Source organism: Phyllostomus hastatus, unplaced genomic scaffold (genome assembly GCF_019186645.2).
Source record: "Phyllostomus hastatus isolate PE091 unplaced genomic scaffold, TTU_PhHast_1.1 phas_contig_90, whole genome shotgun sequence".
In the NCBI taxonomy this organism is placed as follows: domain Eukaryota; kingdom Metazoa; phylum Chordata; class Mammalia; order Chiroptera; family Phyllostomidae; genus Phyllostomus; species Phyllostomus hastatus.
The window spans coordinates 723,435-741,404 of NW_025333984.1; the positions used below are offsets into that span (position 1 = coordinate 723,435).

At 39.8% G+C, this 17,970-nt stretch overlaps 1 protein-coding gene across 1 annotated transcript; it reads right to left on the bottom strand.

Moving 5' to 3' along the window:
- Positions 1 to 3,425: 3,425 nt before the first annotated feature.
- On the bottom strand, positions 3,426 to 16,316 carry CCDC160 (coiled-coil domain containing 160). Its single transcript, XM_045852279.1, has 3 exons — positions 16,191 to 16,316; positions 15,007 to 15,064; positions 3,426 to 4,444 (listed from the first exon to the last, which is right to left on the bottom strand). The coding sequence occupies exons 2-3, from the start codon at positions 15,040 to 15,042 to the stop codon at positions 3,449 to 3,451; spliced, it is 1,032 nt and encodes a 343-aa protein (XP_045708235.1). The 5' UTR covers positions 15,043 to 15,064; positions 16,191 to 16,316; the 3' UTR covers positions 3,426 to 3,448.
- Between the last annotated feature and the right edge of the window lie 1,654 nt (positions 16,317 to 17,970).

Here is a 17,970-nt window from a genome sequence, read left to right on the forward strand (position 1 = left end):
TAGTCACATAAGTAAGGTCACTGAGGTCAGAGACCTGTCTTATTCATAAACCCTTTTATCCCCACATCTCCAACCTAGCACATACCACATTCCATCAAATCTAAAACCACACTGAACCATTATTTTATGAACCATTAAGAAAGGTTAAAAAAACAAACAGTATTACACTATGACATGCCATTGATTTCAAGATTTGTCACAAATTCAGGGATGTCAAAATATTAAGTGTGTCTTAGAAGTGATTAACTCTGGTAAGAAGTGATTGGCAAATGTTTCTAGAACTGGATTGTAAACCGAGCGTGGAGGAGATATTCCTAGAGCCCTGTGACACCCCACACTTCTTAGTAAGAAACTGGAATTTGGTGGGGAATGGTGTGTAATTCCATTGCTGATTTCAAGTATTTTACCCAACAGATTAAAGGGATGAGTAGCATGATGTACCATTACTGGTAAAACAAAACAAAACTAAACAAAAACCTTTAGCCCTGGCTGGTGTGGGTCAGTGAACTGAGCACTGCCCTGCGAATCAAAAGGTCTCCAGTTCAATTCCTGTCTGGGTTATGGGCCAGGTCACCAGTGGGGGGCATGGGAGAGACAACTGATCTTTGTACTTCTCACACCCTGTTTCCCTCCCTTACCCTCTCTCTAAAAAGAAATAAAATCTTGAAAAAAGAAATACCTGTACATCTCCAATTCAAATATGCCAAGAGACGATGACAATATATTCTGATAAAAATTGGGAGCCACCTAACACAAGAGAATGTGATTACAGAGACAATGGGACAGAATACTAACATCTGCCTTGATTCTGGTTCTTTAAGCCACTTCAGCCCACTGCTGTTCCCATCTGTCCAGGAAGAGGAATTGCTTAGCTTTCTCCAAGCTTATTGCAGCCCTGCTTTTAAAACTAAAAGTGTCAAAATATGAGAACCCTTCCTAGCTTCAAACTGGTGGCTCTGTTACTTTGGCTTCCATTTCTTTTTAACCCTCTGGACCTGGTGACTGTCTATTGTACCCTTGGTTAGTGTTTGGACCTAGGCTTTCCATAGGCTGGGGCTTGCTAGAGCTCAGCATCCCAGGCCTGTCTCATCAAGTATCTGTTTTCCAGGTCATTCCCAGAAATACAAACATGCTATCCTAGAGCTGGGCCAAGCCATGCAGTAATTTTTCCTGGACCTCCCTCCAGCACACTCTTTCCCTGCACCTCAAACATGCACAAACACATGCACATGCACACACACAAGATGAACCAAATTTTTTTTAAAGATTTTATTTATTTATTTTAAGAGAGGGGAAGGGAGGGAGAAAGAGAGGGAGAGAAACATCAGTGTGTGGTTGCCTCTTGAGTGCCCCCTACAGAGCATGTGTCCTGACTGGGAATTGAACTGATGACCCTTTGGTTCAGTCTGGTGCTCAATCTAATGAACCATACCAGCCAGGGCCCAAGTTTTCACTTAAGATTTTACATGCATGCTTGGTTGATAGAAATTCTCCTGGAGTAAAGCTCTTCTTTAAAAATTAAAATATACTACAAGGATTGTGCCCAGTAGCTTAATACAATTTGTGAAATATTTTAACATGCCAATAGTTCTACACACTAGCAGTCAATGACTGAGAGTCTTTCTGGGGCAAAGACAAAGGGATAGCTTTTGAAGGGGATGATGAGGAAGACAGTCAAATAGGGCAAAGAGTTCCTAGTTTGCTTTTGTACCTAGCCCCTTTGTGAGAAGCTAGTGACCACCAAAAACCTGGAAGCCATCTTTCCTGTTTAGGTTGCCAGTGCCTGGGTTATCAGGGCTAAATCAGAAAGTGCCAAAGGTAATTATCTTCCAATTGAGTCCAACCCCCCCAGGCTATACCAGCCCCACTCAGCCTTTAGGTCAGTTTAGTTGGTCTCCACCATGTCTTCTCCAACCTTAACAAGTAAAAATGTAACATGAGAAAGGAGAAGGAATGACCTCATTTACTTACTCTCCTGATTAGTAATGACACAGTATTTGGAAATGTTCAAACTATAAAGAAGAGACTTTGTATATTTCTTTGAACAGGGATGTCTGAAATGTAGGTCCCTCGAATACTAGAACTGAGTGCATTTGATGCCATAGTTTTACTTCTTCACAGGTGTAGTTACACTTGCAAATAAAATCACTGTGGTGAAATCACAGAACATTAGAAGGAAAGAAAATCTGGATGACATTTCTACTCCCTCATTATACAGATGAAGATTTTTAGGACTTTTATTTAGCTAGTTAAATGCACAGCAGGTCATAGAACCCAAATGTTCAGACTGCCAGTCTGGGGATTTCCCATGTGGGAACATACCTAAACCCTTACAATTGTATCCCACCCTCATAGCCTGTTATCACATTTGGCTCATTGGATTTAAAAATACCAAAACCAATGGAGCTCCAATTACAAAAATCTTGATTTCCTTTTTTAAAATATATGTTATTGATTATGCTATTACAGTTGTCCCATACCCCCCCTTCACTCCCCTCCACTCTGCAAACAAATGGAAAGAATCAACTGGCCCATAGTTTCTACCAGGGGGTTGAGGCAGTACATTTTTATTCTCTGAAAGTATAAAATAAATTATCATTGCCCAGGCTGCTTACAGAACTGGATTCCTGTCTAAATCAAGCCAGCTCACTAACAGGTTACCTAGCTGACACCCAATACCTTTCACCGAGTCCCAATCAGCTGGCCATGTAAGCTGGGTGGGAAACCTGTACATTTCCCCACCCCACCCTCCAGTAGAATTTTGGAAGACCTGTGTAAACAATGCCCCTTGACAGTCAACATAAGAAAACACAAAAGCCATTGCTGACAAATCAGGGCTTTAGCAAAGGTCACAGCCATGTCTGTAAGTCATCTTCTAGTCTATGGGAACCATGCCCAGGTCAAGGGAGAAAGCATGGGGTAGACAACAGGGAGGATAAAAATCTGCATTTTTTCTGGAGATGTTTATATGTGCCTAATTAAGGTTACATATCAAAGAAAGGAGACACATTTTTATATTCCACTGAGTCTGAACAGGCAGCTATAAGAGCCACAGACATATGTTACGCTTATGCACATAAACATGATTTTTATTGTTGACATCAATGAACACAGATGGAAGAACATTCATGAGCCAAGGGCATAATGCTCACAAGATCGCAACATGGCTGTTGACTTGTATTCATAAATGATTTGGTGAATCACTACAGGTTTGCGTGAAATGATATTTTTATAAAAGGTTTCTGAAGCTTCATTTCCATTTGGACCTCTGTAATAACTTCACTGGAAAGAGAAAGCAGACACTTTGAAGTTAAAATATATACATTGTACAGATGTCTTGATTCACCAAAAATGAAAATTACATCCCATTAAACACATTTGAAGTAGCACACCAAAAAAAGCACCAGAAACACTGATTTGGCTCAAAGATTTGCCTAATTAAAGGCTTTTAATTTTTCAAGTGTGAAAAAACATCCCCTGTAAAGCTGTCAAGGGTACTTGATGTTATAGTAGGGAAGTGTTTTCTCAGCAACTCCAGGGCTCTGTTATTTCTTGCTTGCAGAGTCTTCTCAACTCTCAGTTCATCCTTGATAGCATCGAGCTCTCCACGGATCTTTTCCATTTCTAATTCATAATAAATTTTTATTTCTTCTTTTATGAGCGCATTTCCAACCTCACTCTGATGCTTTAACCTCCTCACAGATTCTTTTAAATGTTTGTTCTCTTGGGTCAACTTGTGGATGACTTCTTTGGCTTCCTGGAGCTCTTCAGTTAACTTTCTGACATTTGTTGCTTTTTCAAATAGGTCATTTCTTAAAGCTTGAAGTTCCCGGTGTTTCTTCCAAGTTTCCTGAAAATTTAGGGATTTTGCAGAGACTTCCTTTTTGGCCTTCACGAGTTCTTTTTCAGCATTTTCATACTCCTTTTGTATTTTTTTGCATTTCATATTAAGTTCTTCTAGTTCTTCATTCATAATATTCAGGCTAAGTTTTGGATACATTCCTTCAGTATATTTTTTCTTCTTGTCTTGTCGCCTTGGAATTGGTAATCCCTTTGTATTCCAGATGTAATCATCTTCTGTGCTATCAAAGCTTTCTTCAGTTCCAACATCCAAATTAGATGATTCACAGGAGACAGAGTTTGCATCTGCTTCGTTCTTTGAAATGTTCATCTTTCTTTCTCTTAAATTTAGTTCTTGTTCTTTTTCATTTGGGTGGTAAATAAATTCTTTCCTCTTGAATATAGGATCTTCTTGAAACTTTCTCTCAGGCAAATGATAAATTCCTTCCATTCTCTTGCTCTTACCTAAAGACATTAGTTCAGGAGAAGATTCAGGCTGTAAAGCCTCATTTAGAACACCCTGAGCACTGAAAAAAGGAGCAAATGTATTCTCCTTCCAGTGCCTTCTCCTGTCATCCATTTCTTCAAGCATCTCGTCCAATTCCTGAAAAACAAAATTTAAAATCAAGGCACATTATTTACACTGGCAGATGGTGTAGTGAAAAGAACGAAGATGCTGGCTCCTGGGTGAAGGAACCTGCATAGGCTCTCCCTGTAACACATGAAGTGGCCTGGCCTCAGTGCCCTCATTTGTAAATTGAAAGGGCTAAACTAGCTAAGTTCTACAGATCCTTCCAGCTTTAAAGTCCTCTGATCCTATGAAACATAGCAATGAATAGGCACATTTGGCTATTTACTGTAGGTATAAAAAATAATTCTATGAGAACAGATTGCTTCAAAAAGAGTAAAAGTGATTTAAAATTAATAGGCTAATATTAATAATGGGCTAATCCCTGTGCTTTCAATGTCCCAGATTTTTTCTAGTTCTTCTGGGTTGGACTAGTGGTTTATTCATTCCCTAAAGTGACTAAAACATCAGGGCTTAGTGCAATGTGAGCTGCTTTTGGTAAAGTATACCATGCAGACTTCCTCATGACTAACTCTGCCAAATGCCCTTCTGTCTTGACCTGTAAATTCCTGCTGTTCCAGTCTTGGGCTTTGCTTTTAGGCAAGACTGCCAAGTGTACAGAATTCTATCTGTTTTGACAACAATTTCATGATGAGAAGTGAATGTCAACAGCTGAAAATATTAATGCCACCAAATGTGTTTTTCTCAAGATACTGACTCCAAGTGTGTTTTTTTTTCTTATTTTATTAATTTATTTTCAGAGAGAGGGGAAGGGAGGAAGAAGGAGAGGGAGAGAAACATATATCGGGTATCTATCACACACCCCCAACCGGGGATTGGCCTGCAACCCAGGCATGTGCCCTGACTGGGAATCAAACCGGTGACCCTTTCACAGGCCAGCGGTCAATCCACTGAGCCACACTAGCCAGTGCTCCAAGTGTAATTTTTAGGTGAAAACTTAGCATGCTAAATCACAAACAATTTTCTTTTTTTTTCTTTTAATATGTAAATATTTTAAAGATTTTATTTATTTTTTTAGAGAGGGAAGGGAGGGAGAGAGAGAGAGAGAGAGAGAGAGAGAGAGAAACACCCATGTATGGTTGCTGGGGATCATGGCCTGCAACCCAGGCATGTACCCTGACTGGGAACTGAACCTGCAACACTTTGGTTCGCAACCTGCGCTCAATCCACTGAGCTATGCCAGACAGGGCAACAATTTTTTAAATACATAACAATTAGAGGATATTTATTTGTTTTTTCCCCCTTATTCAAAGGGAATCTTTAACATACAGCTCTCCTAAAGCATGGAAATATTTGATTAGCTCCTACTTCTGAAAGAAGGGAATAAAAAGGAACCAGGGAACACACTGAAGGGCCACTGGCACCTGAAGGCAACAAACTGATAACTGCAGTTACTGCTAAAGGGTAGGAAGAAGGGGGGAGAGGCCACTTCATTCATTTTACACATTAATATACTATATTTGTGGTAGTATCACCAATGAGAAAGAGCAAAGTATGCTTGCATCTATTTTTCCCATGCACACAAATGTAATTTTATCATGGTAACAAAAGTGGCAACTATTGTATGTATTTTAAATTAACATTTTATTTAATATTAGTATAGATTATATTATTTAATATATAATATATTCACATAATGTTTCATGTCATGTAAGGATGATAATAGTAGCATATATTATTTGTAGAATTTTGAAAAATGCAGAAAAGGAGTCTTCTTCATAATGCCATGGCTCTAAGAAAACCACTTTTTGTTATATTATCTCTCCAGTATTTTCTTTTTAGCAACAATAGTTTAAATTCTAACAGATTTCTTTGCCACAGACAATGACATAATAAACTTGATATCAACATGTACTGAACATGCCTCATACCCTTCCCCCCCCAAAAAGAAGAAAGGGACTCACTATTCCCAAGGGTACATCCCCCACTGGCAACTACTTGGCTTTGAGGAAAGGAGAAGCTGCAAATAGCCAATGAAGGTATTAAAATGATGGGTTCAAAAGCCATAGGCCAAGCTTTATTAAAGTTTGGTCAATTAGATCAGAGTAATAAGCTGACAATTGAAATTCATGGTACACATTTGCCATTGGATATAGCATCTCCTTTCTCTTGAAATAGTTATTTCTGATTTTAATTATTTGACTAGTCACCATCTAGAAGCACCAATGATCTATCTGTTCTTAAAGAGGAAAGATAATCATAATTCTGGTTTCTTTCATCACTAGTATTATGAATGCAAATGAGTGGGGATTATTACAGCAATCACAAAGGAAAGAAACAGAAGAAGGGGAAAAGATGGTGATGTTAATTGCCAGTCACATTTTTTAAGCAGTCAGATTTTTACTAAACAATTTTTACTAAACAATTCTTTCAAAATTTTACGAAACAATTTTTATTAAACAATTCTGTTTACTAAACAATGCTTCTAATTAGGTAGCAATGGGAGAGAGATTGCTATTCTGGATGAAAGGCATTGGTGAGATTGATCAGAAAGGAGCTGTGCAGAGGGGCAAGTAAGGTGAGGGCACTTTACACCTGGAGGTGGTAATAATGGCAAGTCTGAGATAGAGATGTGGGTTGAGATAAAGATTAAAATAGAAAACTTTTTATTAATAATTTGTACCTTGAAAAAGTGACCTCCATTTCAAATCTTTCATAAATATACAAATTTCACTACCTTTTCCCCTGAATTTCTGTATAATTTCCTGATACAGCCAACAATTTTCACAGAAATATGAAGAGTATGCTTATTTTATAACTGAAGCTCAGAGAAGTTAAGTAACTTGACCAAGGCCACAAAGCCTGTAATGGTAAACCTGAAACCCTGTTTCCCAGGTCAGTGCTTGTTTTAAAATTCCTCTTTATTATTCTGCTAGGTTTTATTCCACAAATTGAAAGAAAACAACCCAGGGTTTTCAGAGCTTAGGTATTTTTTAAAGGGTCACAAAAGGACAGAGGAAAAATAAAGGGGGGGCAGGGTAAGGAGAATTGCATGTCACATATCAAAGGACAGGAAGAAAAGGTTTGAAAAGCCTTTGGAATTCCCCTCCCAGAGCAGGGTCAGGGGTCTCAGCTTCTCCTCTTCTCTATTCTCTCATTCTTTCCTTCTTTCTTTCTTCCTGTCTTCTCTCTCCTCTTTTCTTTTCTCTTTTTCCTTTCATTGGCAAGATAGCCTTTAATGGTTTGTTCCCAAATCTACTTAGCACATAGCAAAGCCCACCTAGGGGTAAAAGCTGCCAGTCTTATCTTCTCTTTGTAAATTGCATTGTTTGTGGGTTTTTTTTACTATTGTATTTTTCTATTACCATTTATTCTCCTTACCCTGTCCCCCGCCCCCGCAATGACCACACAGTTGTCCGTGTCCATGAATCCTTTTTCCTTTTTGTTCGATCTCTCTATCCCTTCACTTCCCTGCCAGGAGCTGTTATCCTGCTCTCCATCTATGAGTCTGTACCCACTCCCCTGGTTAGTTGTTTGTTCATTAGATTCCACATATGAATGAAATCATATGGTATTTGTCTTTCTCTGACTGGCTTATGTCAGTTAGCATAATGTTCTCCAGGTCTATCCATACTGTTGCAAAGCAAAAAATTTTCTTCTTTTTTATAGCTGAGTAATAGTGCATTGTTTGTTTCTTATGGAGAATAAATATAACATTAGTATTCTCTGGCAAAGATAAGGAATATGCTTTGAAACAACAACACTCCTCTACCCTGGTGTGGTAGCCATTTTGCCCTCAATAAAATTGATTAGGTAATTTTTTGCAGCATAAGGCAAATCAAACCAGAAACCCTTATTGAAAGTACAAGCATGCCTTTTTAGTAGATGAATTGTGAACATTTGTAATATTTATTATTATTGCCCAACACCATATTGGATACTGAAAGACTAAAGGGTAGGGTAATGAGGTCTAAGAGAAATAAAAAAAAAATAAAGAACTAAGCCAGAACAAGGAAAATGATATAAAGTCATATTACAAAAATAACATTTGGTCCTCTATGACAGCAATCTCCCAGAAGTCCTTGGGACTGAGCTGTCAATACCTGGGTGTCCATAATATACCTACATCTATTCATTTGTGTCTGATATGAATAAATAATGGACTCCTGCCTGAAAACACCACCATTGACCTTCTGGTGACTTTCTTCTTTTTGCAGTGGCAAAGTAGTAGGGCATTTTGGTGGAGTAAGGGATCTCTTGACTGATGAAATCAGACAAGATTCACCTTGGTTTATATCCACCTAAGGAATCTGGAAAGCACTAATAAAATCAACTGAAAACTGATTTACAATGTAATGTGATATAATGTAATCATTGAGGGCTAAGCAAAGAGTGATCATTTATTATGTTTTTTTTGGGGTAAATCACTCCATAAAAGTGCTAGGTGAAAGTATATCTATCCTCAAATAGTTCCAGAAAATAATACACTGCTGTTTATTGTGAAAGGAACCATCTGAGTTTCATTTTGAAGGAATGGGTCCCTGAGGAATATACTCATATTAAGATTGATGAGTGATCAAATGAGTAAAATCTATTTTTCTAAAATATTCATATTTTAAATCACCTGCTGTAGGGAAATTTGATGACCTAAAAATCAAAGAGTTTTTTTGTTGCCTTATCTCATTTACATTAGAATTTGATTATAAAATTTCAGGACCACCTCTTTTGCACAGCTCTAGATATATGTCTGCCAAAAGAGATTATTCTCCAGGCAGGGGTATGCAGGTACTGGGCAATAGTTCTGGAAAATCTCCAGAAGATTTTTTCCACTTCACAAGGGTGCTTCATCCCAAACTTTGTGAATTGGAAATGATGGTTGGAAAAGGTCATCTCCAACCTGTGATGGGCAACCTGTCACACCCTTAGCCCCTTTCAACTAGAGCCTTGACATTTAATCAAAGCCCAGAGGCAATAAGAGGAAGACAAAGGGCCCTTCTTAGCCTAAGGAACTTCCCCCCATTATTCTCGGAAGTTTTCAGCTCTCCCAATCCTTAGAAAAACTGCTTGGTGAAAATAGGGGCTGGTGGGGAGGGGTGGAGTTTGCTACAAAGAAAATCACTGACCTTTTTTGCTCAATTGTCCAACCTGTTCTCATTTAAAAGCAGTAGTTCTCAACATTTTTTTCCTGCTTCCACTGTCCCCAGGCACAAAACACTGACAACATTACCCTTTCTCCTAATTCAAGAAGATTCTAAGCTGCCCCATCTAGAGGAGGCTTGCCATTCCTGACCCTATTGAGAATTACTGGCTTGCAGAAAACTATTAAATACCACAATTAGGACCCAAAGGAACTGTCTGAAATCAAGGTGGGTGAATATATTTTACTATGCAGAATTGTGGGGAACAAGGGAAAGGAAGTTCTTGAGAAAGGAATTGAGTATGGACTATGGTGGAAAAAAATACTGAAGGGGTCAGTTATCTTGGCTCCCACACTTTAGAACTAAGTGAAAATTTATTTTTTGTGACCCTCAGGTTCTTAAGGTGTAAAACAGGGACAATATAAATTATTTCACAAGTGGTTGAATAAATTAATGAGAGTGATGTCAAAGGAATGGTGGTGTAAAAGATCCCCTTTGTCTCCCCTCCCTGAAATGTCAACAAGTTGATCAGCTATAACTAAACAAAGGATTCCCTGCTCAACATACAGAGACACCTGACAGATCTGCACATTGAGGCATTTAAAGGTGGGCAAACAGGAACAAAGAGAGGAGGCCAGAAGGGAAGAGAGCTCAGATGGGCCATGGATGTGGCCCTGTAGCCTGCAGTCTGCAGTGGGCTCAGCTCAGAGAGGGGAGGAAGCTGGCTCCAGCCAGCTCTTCCTTAGGCCAGCCAGGCACTAGTGCAAGAGTGCGTGGTGCAAACTGTGGCTGAACCAGCTGATAGGCCTAGGCAAGGACACAGCACAGGGTTTCTGCTATGACTGTCAGCTGTCAGGTGGTCAGTGTTCCAAACAAAGAAATGGAGCCACAGAGACCTGATGTCTTTTTTAAAAAAAATAAAACTCACCTCCTGTGATCCTTCGTACTGGGTTTCAGAGCACATTATCCTCAAACCTAAGAACTTTTACATCAGAATCACTATTTCGCTCTGTGACTGATCCCTGGTTGGGGCATGTGGAGGAAGACCCCTACAAAGGTCTGAGGTCAACATTTCTGAGAGGGCAAAACGAACCCTACCTGCACACTTTGCGGCTATATGCAGTTATACTGATGGCAGCTGCAGAGGCCACCTTTGGGATTTCACAGGGCTTAAAAACCTGTGATTTAGCATCACCTACTGGAAAACAGTAGAAAGACCTCTTCATAGAAATCTGCTAGTGACCATCAGAGAGATGTAAATTAAAACCACAATGAGATAGCACTTCACACTGATCAGAATGGCCATTATAAACAAATCAACAAACAACAAGTACTGGCGAGGTTGTGAGGAAAACAACTACAAAGGACACATGGACATAACCAAGGGGGGTGGAAGCAAGGGAGGGAGGTGGGTTTGGCTGGAGTAGGGGGGAGTGGTGGGGAGTAAATGCAGACAACTGTAATTGAAAAACAAGATAATTAAAAAGAAAAAGAAAAGGAAACCCTAGCACTGTTGGTGGGAATGCAGATTGGTGCAACCACTGTGAAAAACAGTATGGCATTTCCTCAAAAGACTAAAAATGGAACTGCCTTTTGACCCAGTGATTCCACTGCTTGGGACTATACTCTAAGAACCCTGAAACACCAATTCAAAAGAACCTGTGCACCCTAATGTTCATAGCAGCACAATTTACAATAGCCAAGTGCTGCAAAAAGCCTAAGTGCCTATCAGTAAATGAGTGGATCAAAATACCATGGTACATTTACACGATGGAATCAGCACAACAGAGAGAAAGAAGGAGCACCTACCCTTTGAGACAGCATGGATGGATCTGGAGAGCATTATGCTAAGTGAAATAAGCCAGTCAGTGAAAGACAAGTATAATATGATCTGGGCTATAAGTGGAACCTAATGAACAAAAGAAACAAATAAGCAAAATAGAACCAGAGCCTTGGCTGGTGTGGCTCAGTGGACTGAGTGCCAGCCTGTGAACAATAGGATCTCTGGTTAGATAACCCAGTCATGGCACATGCCTGGGTTTCAGGCCAGGTCCCCAGTAGGGAGTGCATGACAGGTAATCACACATTGATGTTTCTCTCACTCTCTTTCTCCCTCCCTTTCCCTCTGTCTAAAAATAAATAAATCAAATTAAAAAAATTAATGCAACAAAGAGCTGGTTCTTTGAAAAAATTAATAAAATCAACAAACCCCTGGCTAAACTCAGTAAGGAAAATAAAGAAAAGACTCATACAAACAAAATCAAAAATGAAAGAGAAATTACCACAGATGTCACAGATATACAAAGGATCATATTAGAATACTATGAAAGACTACATGCTACTAAGTTCAATAACCTAGAAGAAATGGATGGATTCCTAGAAAGGTATAACTTTCTAAGACTGAATCATGAAGAACTAGATAATCTCAATAGGTCAATCAGCAGTGGGGAAATTAAAACATCCATCAAAAACCTCTCAGAAAATGAAAGTCCAGGATCAGATAGTTTCACCAGTGAATTCTAACAAACATTCAAAGAAGATTTGAAACCTACCCTTTTCAAACTCTTCCAAAAATCTGAAGAAGAAGCAATATTTCCTAACACATTTTATGAGGCCAGCATAACCCTGATACCAAAACCTGGCAAGGATAACACACAAAAAAGAAAACTACAGAACAATATCTCTGATGAATACAGATGCAAAAATCTTAAAACAAAAAACTAGCAAATTAAATACAATACATTTAAAAAATAATATATCATGATCAAGTGCAATTCATTCCAGGGTCACAAGGATGGTTTAACATACACAAATCAATCAATGTAATACACTGCATTAACAAAAGAAAGGATAAAAATCATATTGTCACAGGTGTGTGCACAGGTAACCAGGTTCTTAGTGATCGAGGACAAAGAATTGAACCAAATACACAAAGTTGATAGCATAAAAAAAGAGGGAAGATTTATTAAGTGATAGTACACTCCACAGGACATGGGAGTGGGCCAACTCTGAGCAGAGAAGGAACACGTGAGCTGGGGGGATTCTATTCTTATAGGGCAGAAGCTCCCTGGCTAGTCTTTGGCGGGCTTTTCCTGCACAGGTACAAGGAGTTGGATTTCAAAGCTACTGTGCATGTGTGGTTTCCCATGATTTTCTTAATTGACTACTGGAGAAGGGAGTCCCACATTGTTATTTCATTATAATGATATTATAATGAATCGGGGTAGTGCCCAGGCTCATTCCATCATTCAGAGTTATCCCAGAAAACAGGAACAACCCGTCTTAGGGGGTCTTTGTCATGTATAGATGTTTTCTACCTCAGCCCTGCAGGGCCTCTGGAGTTTCCTTCCTGACTATCTCCTGCCTCAATATGATCTTATCAATAGATGCAGAAAAACCATTTGTTAAGATACAACATCCATTTGTGATTAAACAATCAATAAGAGGAATACAAGGAAAGTACTTCAATATAATAAAGCCCATATATGACGAACCCTCAGCCAATGTCATACTCAATGACTCAAAACTGAAAACTTTTCCTTTAAAATCAAGAACATGACAAAGATTTGAAACCTACCCTTTTATTCTTACTACTCTTATTCAACATAGTTCTGGAAGGCCAAACCAGAGCAATAAGGCAAGAGAAAGAAAAAAAGTTACATTGAAAAATGTGCAGAGGACCTGAACAGACACATCTCCCAAGAAAACATACAAATGGTGAACAGATATATGAAAAGATGTTCAACCTCACTAGCTATTAGGGAGATGCAAACCAAAACTGCAATGAGATACAACCTCACACCTTTCAGAATAGCTATTATCAATGAGACAGGTAATAACAAGTGTGGGAGAGGTTGTGGAGAAAAGGGAACCCTCATTCACTGGTGGTGGGAATGTAGACTGGTATAGTCACTATAGAAAACAGTATGGAAGTTCCTCAAAAAAATTAAAAATAGAGTTACCATATGAGCCAGCAATCCCTCTCCTGAGTATGTACCCGAAAAACTGAAAAACATGTATTTGCAAAGTTATATGCACCCCTATGTTCACTGCAGCATTACTCACGGTGGCCTAGACATGGAGACATACACAGTGTCCTTCAATAGAGGATTAGATAAAGAATATGTGGTACATACACACAATGGAATACTGCTTGGCCATAAGAAAAGATGAAGTACTGGCATTTGCAACAACATGAATGGACCTTGAGAATATCACAGTAAGCAAAATAAGTCACACAGAAAAAGCCAAGAACCACATGGTTTCACTCATATGTGGGATATAAAACTGAAACTTGTGAAAACATACAGCTCTGTGGGGGTTGCCAGAGGGAAGGGGGTGTGGGGTAGAAGTGAAGGGGGCCTCATATATGGTGACAGAAGCTGGTCTGACTTTAGGTGGTGGGCACAAAGAGCAATATACAGATCTAGTGTCATAGAAATTTACACTTTAAACCTATATTATCCTATTAACCAATGCCACCCCATACACTGAATTTTTCAAAATTTTTTAAAAAGTAAAAAATAATGAAAATGGACATTTTAAAGCATACTGTGTAAACAATGGGTCTTGTTCATTTTTTTAAGGTTTTCCTTATCCACCTTTGGAACATAAACCAGCCAGTTAATAACTCAACTCTTCTCCAAATATGGGTGCTTCAAAAGTTCCCAGGCTGAAGTCATCAGACCTCAGAAAAGGGCAATTTGCAAAAAAACATGTAGTTGGTATTACAGTAATCAGAGGGGAACCTAAACTCAAATCTTACATTAATTTAGCCTGCATCCTCAGGGAAATATTAGCCCTAAATTCTGCAAGTTGTTTATGTCCCCAAATTTCTGAAGCTAAATGGATTCTTTGTAAGCAGAGAAGTGGTAGTGTTTTTTTAATAACCAAAGACATTTTCATTTTTATCAGCAATTGCTTTACCAAGAACTTTCCAAATGCCCCAGTGTTTTCAAAGCCACCAATAAATTCTTTGAAATAGTACAACTGGAGTATCAGTTTGGAGATCAGCAAGGATGACGCTGCACTCGATGAGTTTTTCCTGTGCTTCAAAAGCATTTCATACAAACTTTTATTTTAATAACACACTGATCTCCAGGCGTCTTCTTCCTCTTTGTATCCCTAGCTGTTATCTGACGGACACATAGTAGCCCTCAATAAATATTGTTGAACAAGTGATCCTTAATATTCTTCCTGCAAATCCTATAATGCTTTGATTCTATTTACGTTTTTATAAGTACTTATAATTTGTCTTGTGGCTTATGAAGTGTTTTGTGTGATATTTTAGGGAAAGGACTTTTATTTTTCCCTCAAAGTTTATTTGGTTCAGCTAAAATATTGAGGGCACTCTTATTTTGTATTTTTATGAGGCTTTCTTGATAGCGTACTAACAATGCAGATTAGTGATCTAGTTACAAGGTTGAAGATGTATTTTAGGTGAGGCTCTCTGCTTCTAAATGCCCATAACAAGACATCAGCCAGCACAAGTCTACTTACACTTCGTGATGCCCAAGGTCTTCTATTCGATGCCATTACTCTATTTCTCCCGTTTGAACTGAAAAATAAACCACCAGCATAATTAGAAAATATAATGAGCCAGAAAGCCAAAATCTGTGTTTCTATCTACAATGTAGCTTAAAATCACAAGTGATATACTTGGAATTTCATTTGTCCCATCTGAAATGTGATGCCACACACTTGGAAGAAAATTTTCTTTTTAACTTGTCAATCTACTTTCCCAACTATGATGCCACTAAGTCTTCCTTTCAGAAGCCATGCAAATGTCTAATGGGACAAGAATGATGGTGGTAATGCAGTTAAACACAGTAGTTTCTCCTGCCTTCAGCATCTATTGAACAAATGAGCCACTGCTGGTGGCTGCAGCAAGCAGCAGTATACTTGTTATTAATGAGAATGCCAAGAGCCACATTAGCAAAGGGCTGGAGCCTAAGTCTCGCCTCCTGCCTCCTCCCTCCTCCTCCCTCCTTGGAGAACAGTTAATTTGAAAAAAAAAAAAAAAAACATTTAAAAGGGCAGTTATTCCAATCCATGTCTTAATCTTTCAGGGTCCTAACACGTGAGCCAAGTGTCCACTTCACGGGAAGAATTGTCTTGTCTATTGTTTGGCACTTATTCAGAGCAAAGCAAAGTACCATTTAAAACTGGGTCCTGTAAACAATTCTTTGTTATTAGTGTGAAATTATTCCTTCTAGAACAGATGGAGTTCCCTTAATTCTGAAGGCTGAGTACTTTATTAGCATGGAAGTCACATTCTTGCTACAAAGCTGTATCTATGCATGCTTATTTTGGGGGTTTTCTCTGTAAATGGTTAAATGGAATTCCTGCCATACACTGCTTCTAGTAGAAAGAAGGTGGCTAGGGTCAGGGCTCTGCCCGACCGCCACCGCAGGTGACACTGTGCTCATCCTCGGTCTTTACGGTTTGGCTGGCAAGCAGCATGGGTGGGAGGGGCAGCCGGAGAGGCCCGACCCCACTCCTCCTTTCATACCCCGATTCCCATTCCCTGTTCCCTTCCCTTCCAGACCCTCCCTACCTTCTGGGCTAAAGAAAGAGGAAACTCGTGGTGGGGCAGAGGTGGGGAACATCCCATACGGTGAGGCGAGCTAGGGAAAAAGAGGGACAAACCGCGACAAGCCTGGCTTTCCCGCGCGCAGTTGTACCTCTTAGTGTACGTGGGGTCCGATGGTACCGGTATCCTCTTCCCCGAAGCTGGCCACCACAGGCTAGAGGAAGCCCTTATATCGGGAGCTGGCCAGATGGAGCTGGCCACCGCGCCCAGGCCGGACCGGCGCCAAGCGAAGCCTCTGCAGTGCGCCAGCGCGGCCCTCTCTGTTGCCTAGCAACTGGCCGGCCTGATTTAAAAGGACCCGGGTGCTGCTGAATGGCGTTCACAGCCCGGCTAAGCTCTGCGCATGCCTCCTGAGGCGGTTCTTCCAGTGGTTTCTGGCTTTAGGAAAGGAGAGCTCAAATCACAAGAGCCAGTCAGGATGGGAAGGGGCAAGAAACTGCGAGGCAGCCCCAAACACAGTGGGTTTATTAGGGAGGCTCTGGGTGACTCACAAAGCCCCCTGGACATTGTGGTTGTCAGGGAAAGAGGGAGTGGCACAGACTTAATCCCTAGGCCTGAATGTCAGTAACAGGGCTGTTGAGGAGGGTTATCTCTGAAAGACCGCGTGGATTTGGTTCAGGGTCCCTAACAATGTACAGTTGCATCTCACCGCCCACCCACACTTAACACCTCTGCCGCTCAGCACTGTGATCAGGCCAGAATTTCTGCTGCTGGCCAAGGTTCCAAGGACCTGTGTCAAGAGAGCATTATCTCCCGGTTGTGCCCTTAAGGAAGAGTGACTGTATCTCAGCTAGCCCATGATTTCCTCGTTTATGGCTCAGGAATTTCTGTAAACCTCTCTTGCACCTATTTGAATTTAAAACCTGTTGAAAGCAACTAGTTTACACTACTAGCACTATAAAATAATTTCCTTTTGTCAGTTCCAAAACTACTGTCTTAGAGCTTCAAAACTTGTTCACAACTTCCAGGATTTGGTTAGGGAACAAGCCCATACTCTTCACTATGTTGTACATTTCAGTCATGGTATTTTGTTTCATAATTAATGACCTTCTCAGACTCTTCAGCTTGGCCTGGTTGCCCAGTGCTGATTCCTCCATTGGCTTTAAGAACTAGATCAACAACTTGATTACTTATACTGTTTATAGTCTGATTTGGACCCAGCAAAGGCCTGACTGAAAGATGGAGCTGGTAATGGATGTGGGACCTGAAACAGAGTGGAACTGGAGTGTCTAAAATAGTAATAATAGTGACTTCTAGGAAACCTAGTATTTTCCAGGAAGCATGAAGTTGAAAGGAAACATTAGCTCTAGAATCTCAAGTGAAAACAGGTTGAAACATATTTAAAAGTGAAAATCTAGCCCTGCATGGGTTGCTCAGTTAGTTGGAGCTTCATCCAAACACCAAAAGGTTGCCGGTTTGATCCCTGTTCAGGGCACATACCTAGGTTCAATCCTAGTTGGGGTGTCTATGGGACGCAACCATCTCTCTCTCTCAAATCAATAAAACATACCCTCGTGTAAGCATTTTTATAAATCAAAACAAAAAAAGTGAGAGTCTAATTTATCAAGGCCAAGCAAGTATTTGACTTAGAAACACTAGAATACGTTTCAAAACTTCAAAATTTCTTGGTAATGGAATCTAACACATGTTTGGGAGCTGGCAAGGTTGCATTTTAGGGTCCTGAAGCCCACCTCTTATTTTCCTTTAACCTCTTTAGAGAACCAATGTCAACAAGGGTTAGAGACAAGGATAGGCCTAATATCTATATCTATCTATCTATCTGTCTATCATCTATCTATCTATCTATCTATCTATCTATATTTTATGGGTCCCATCAGAATTAGTTTGTGGGATCCTGATGAAACTTTTTT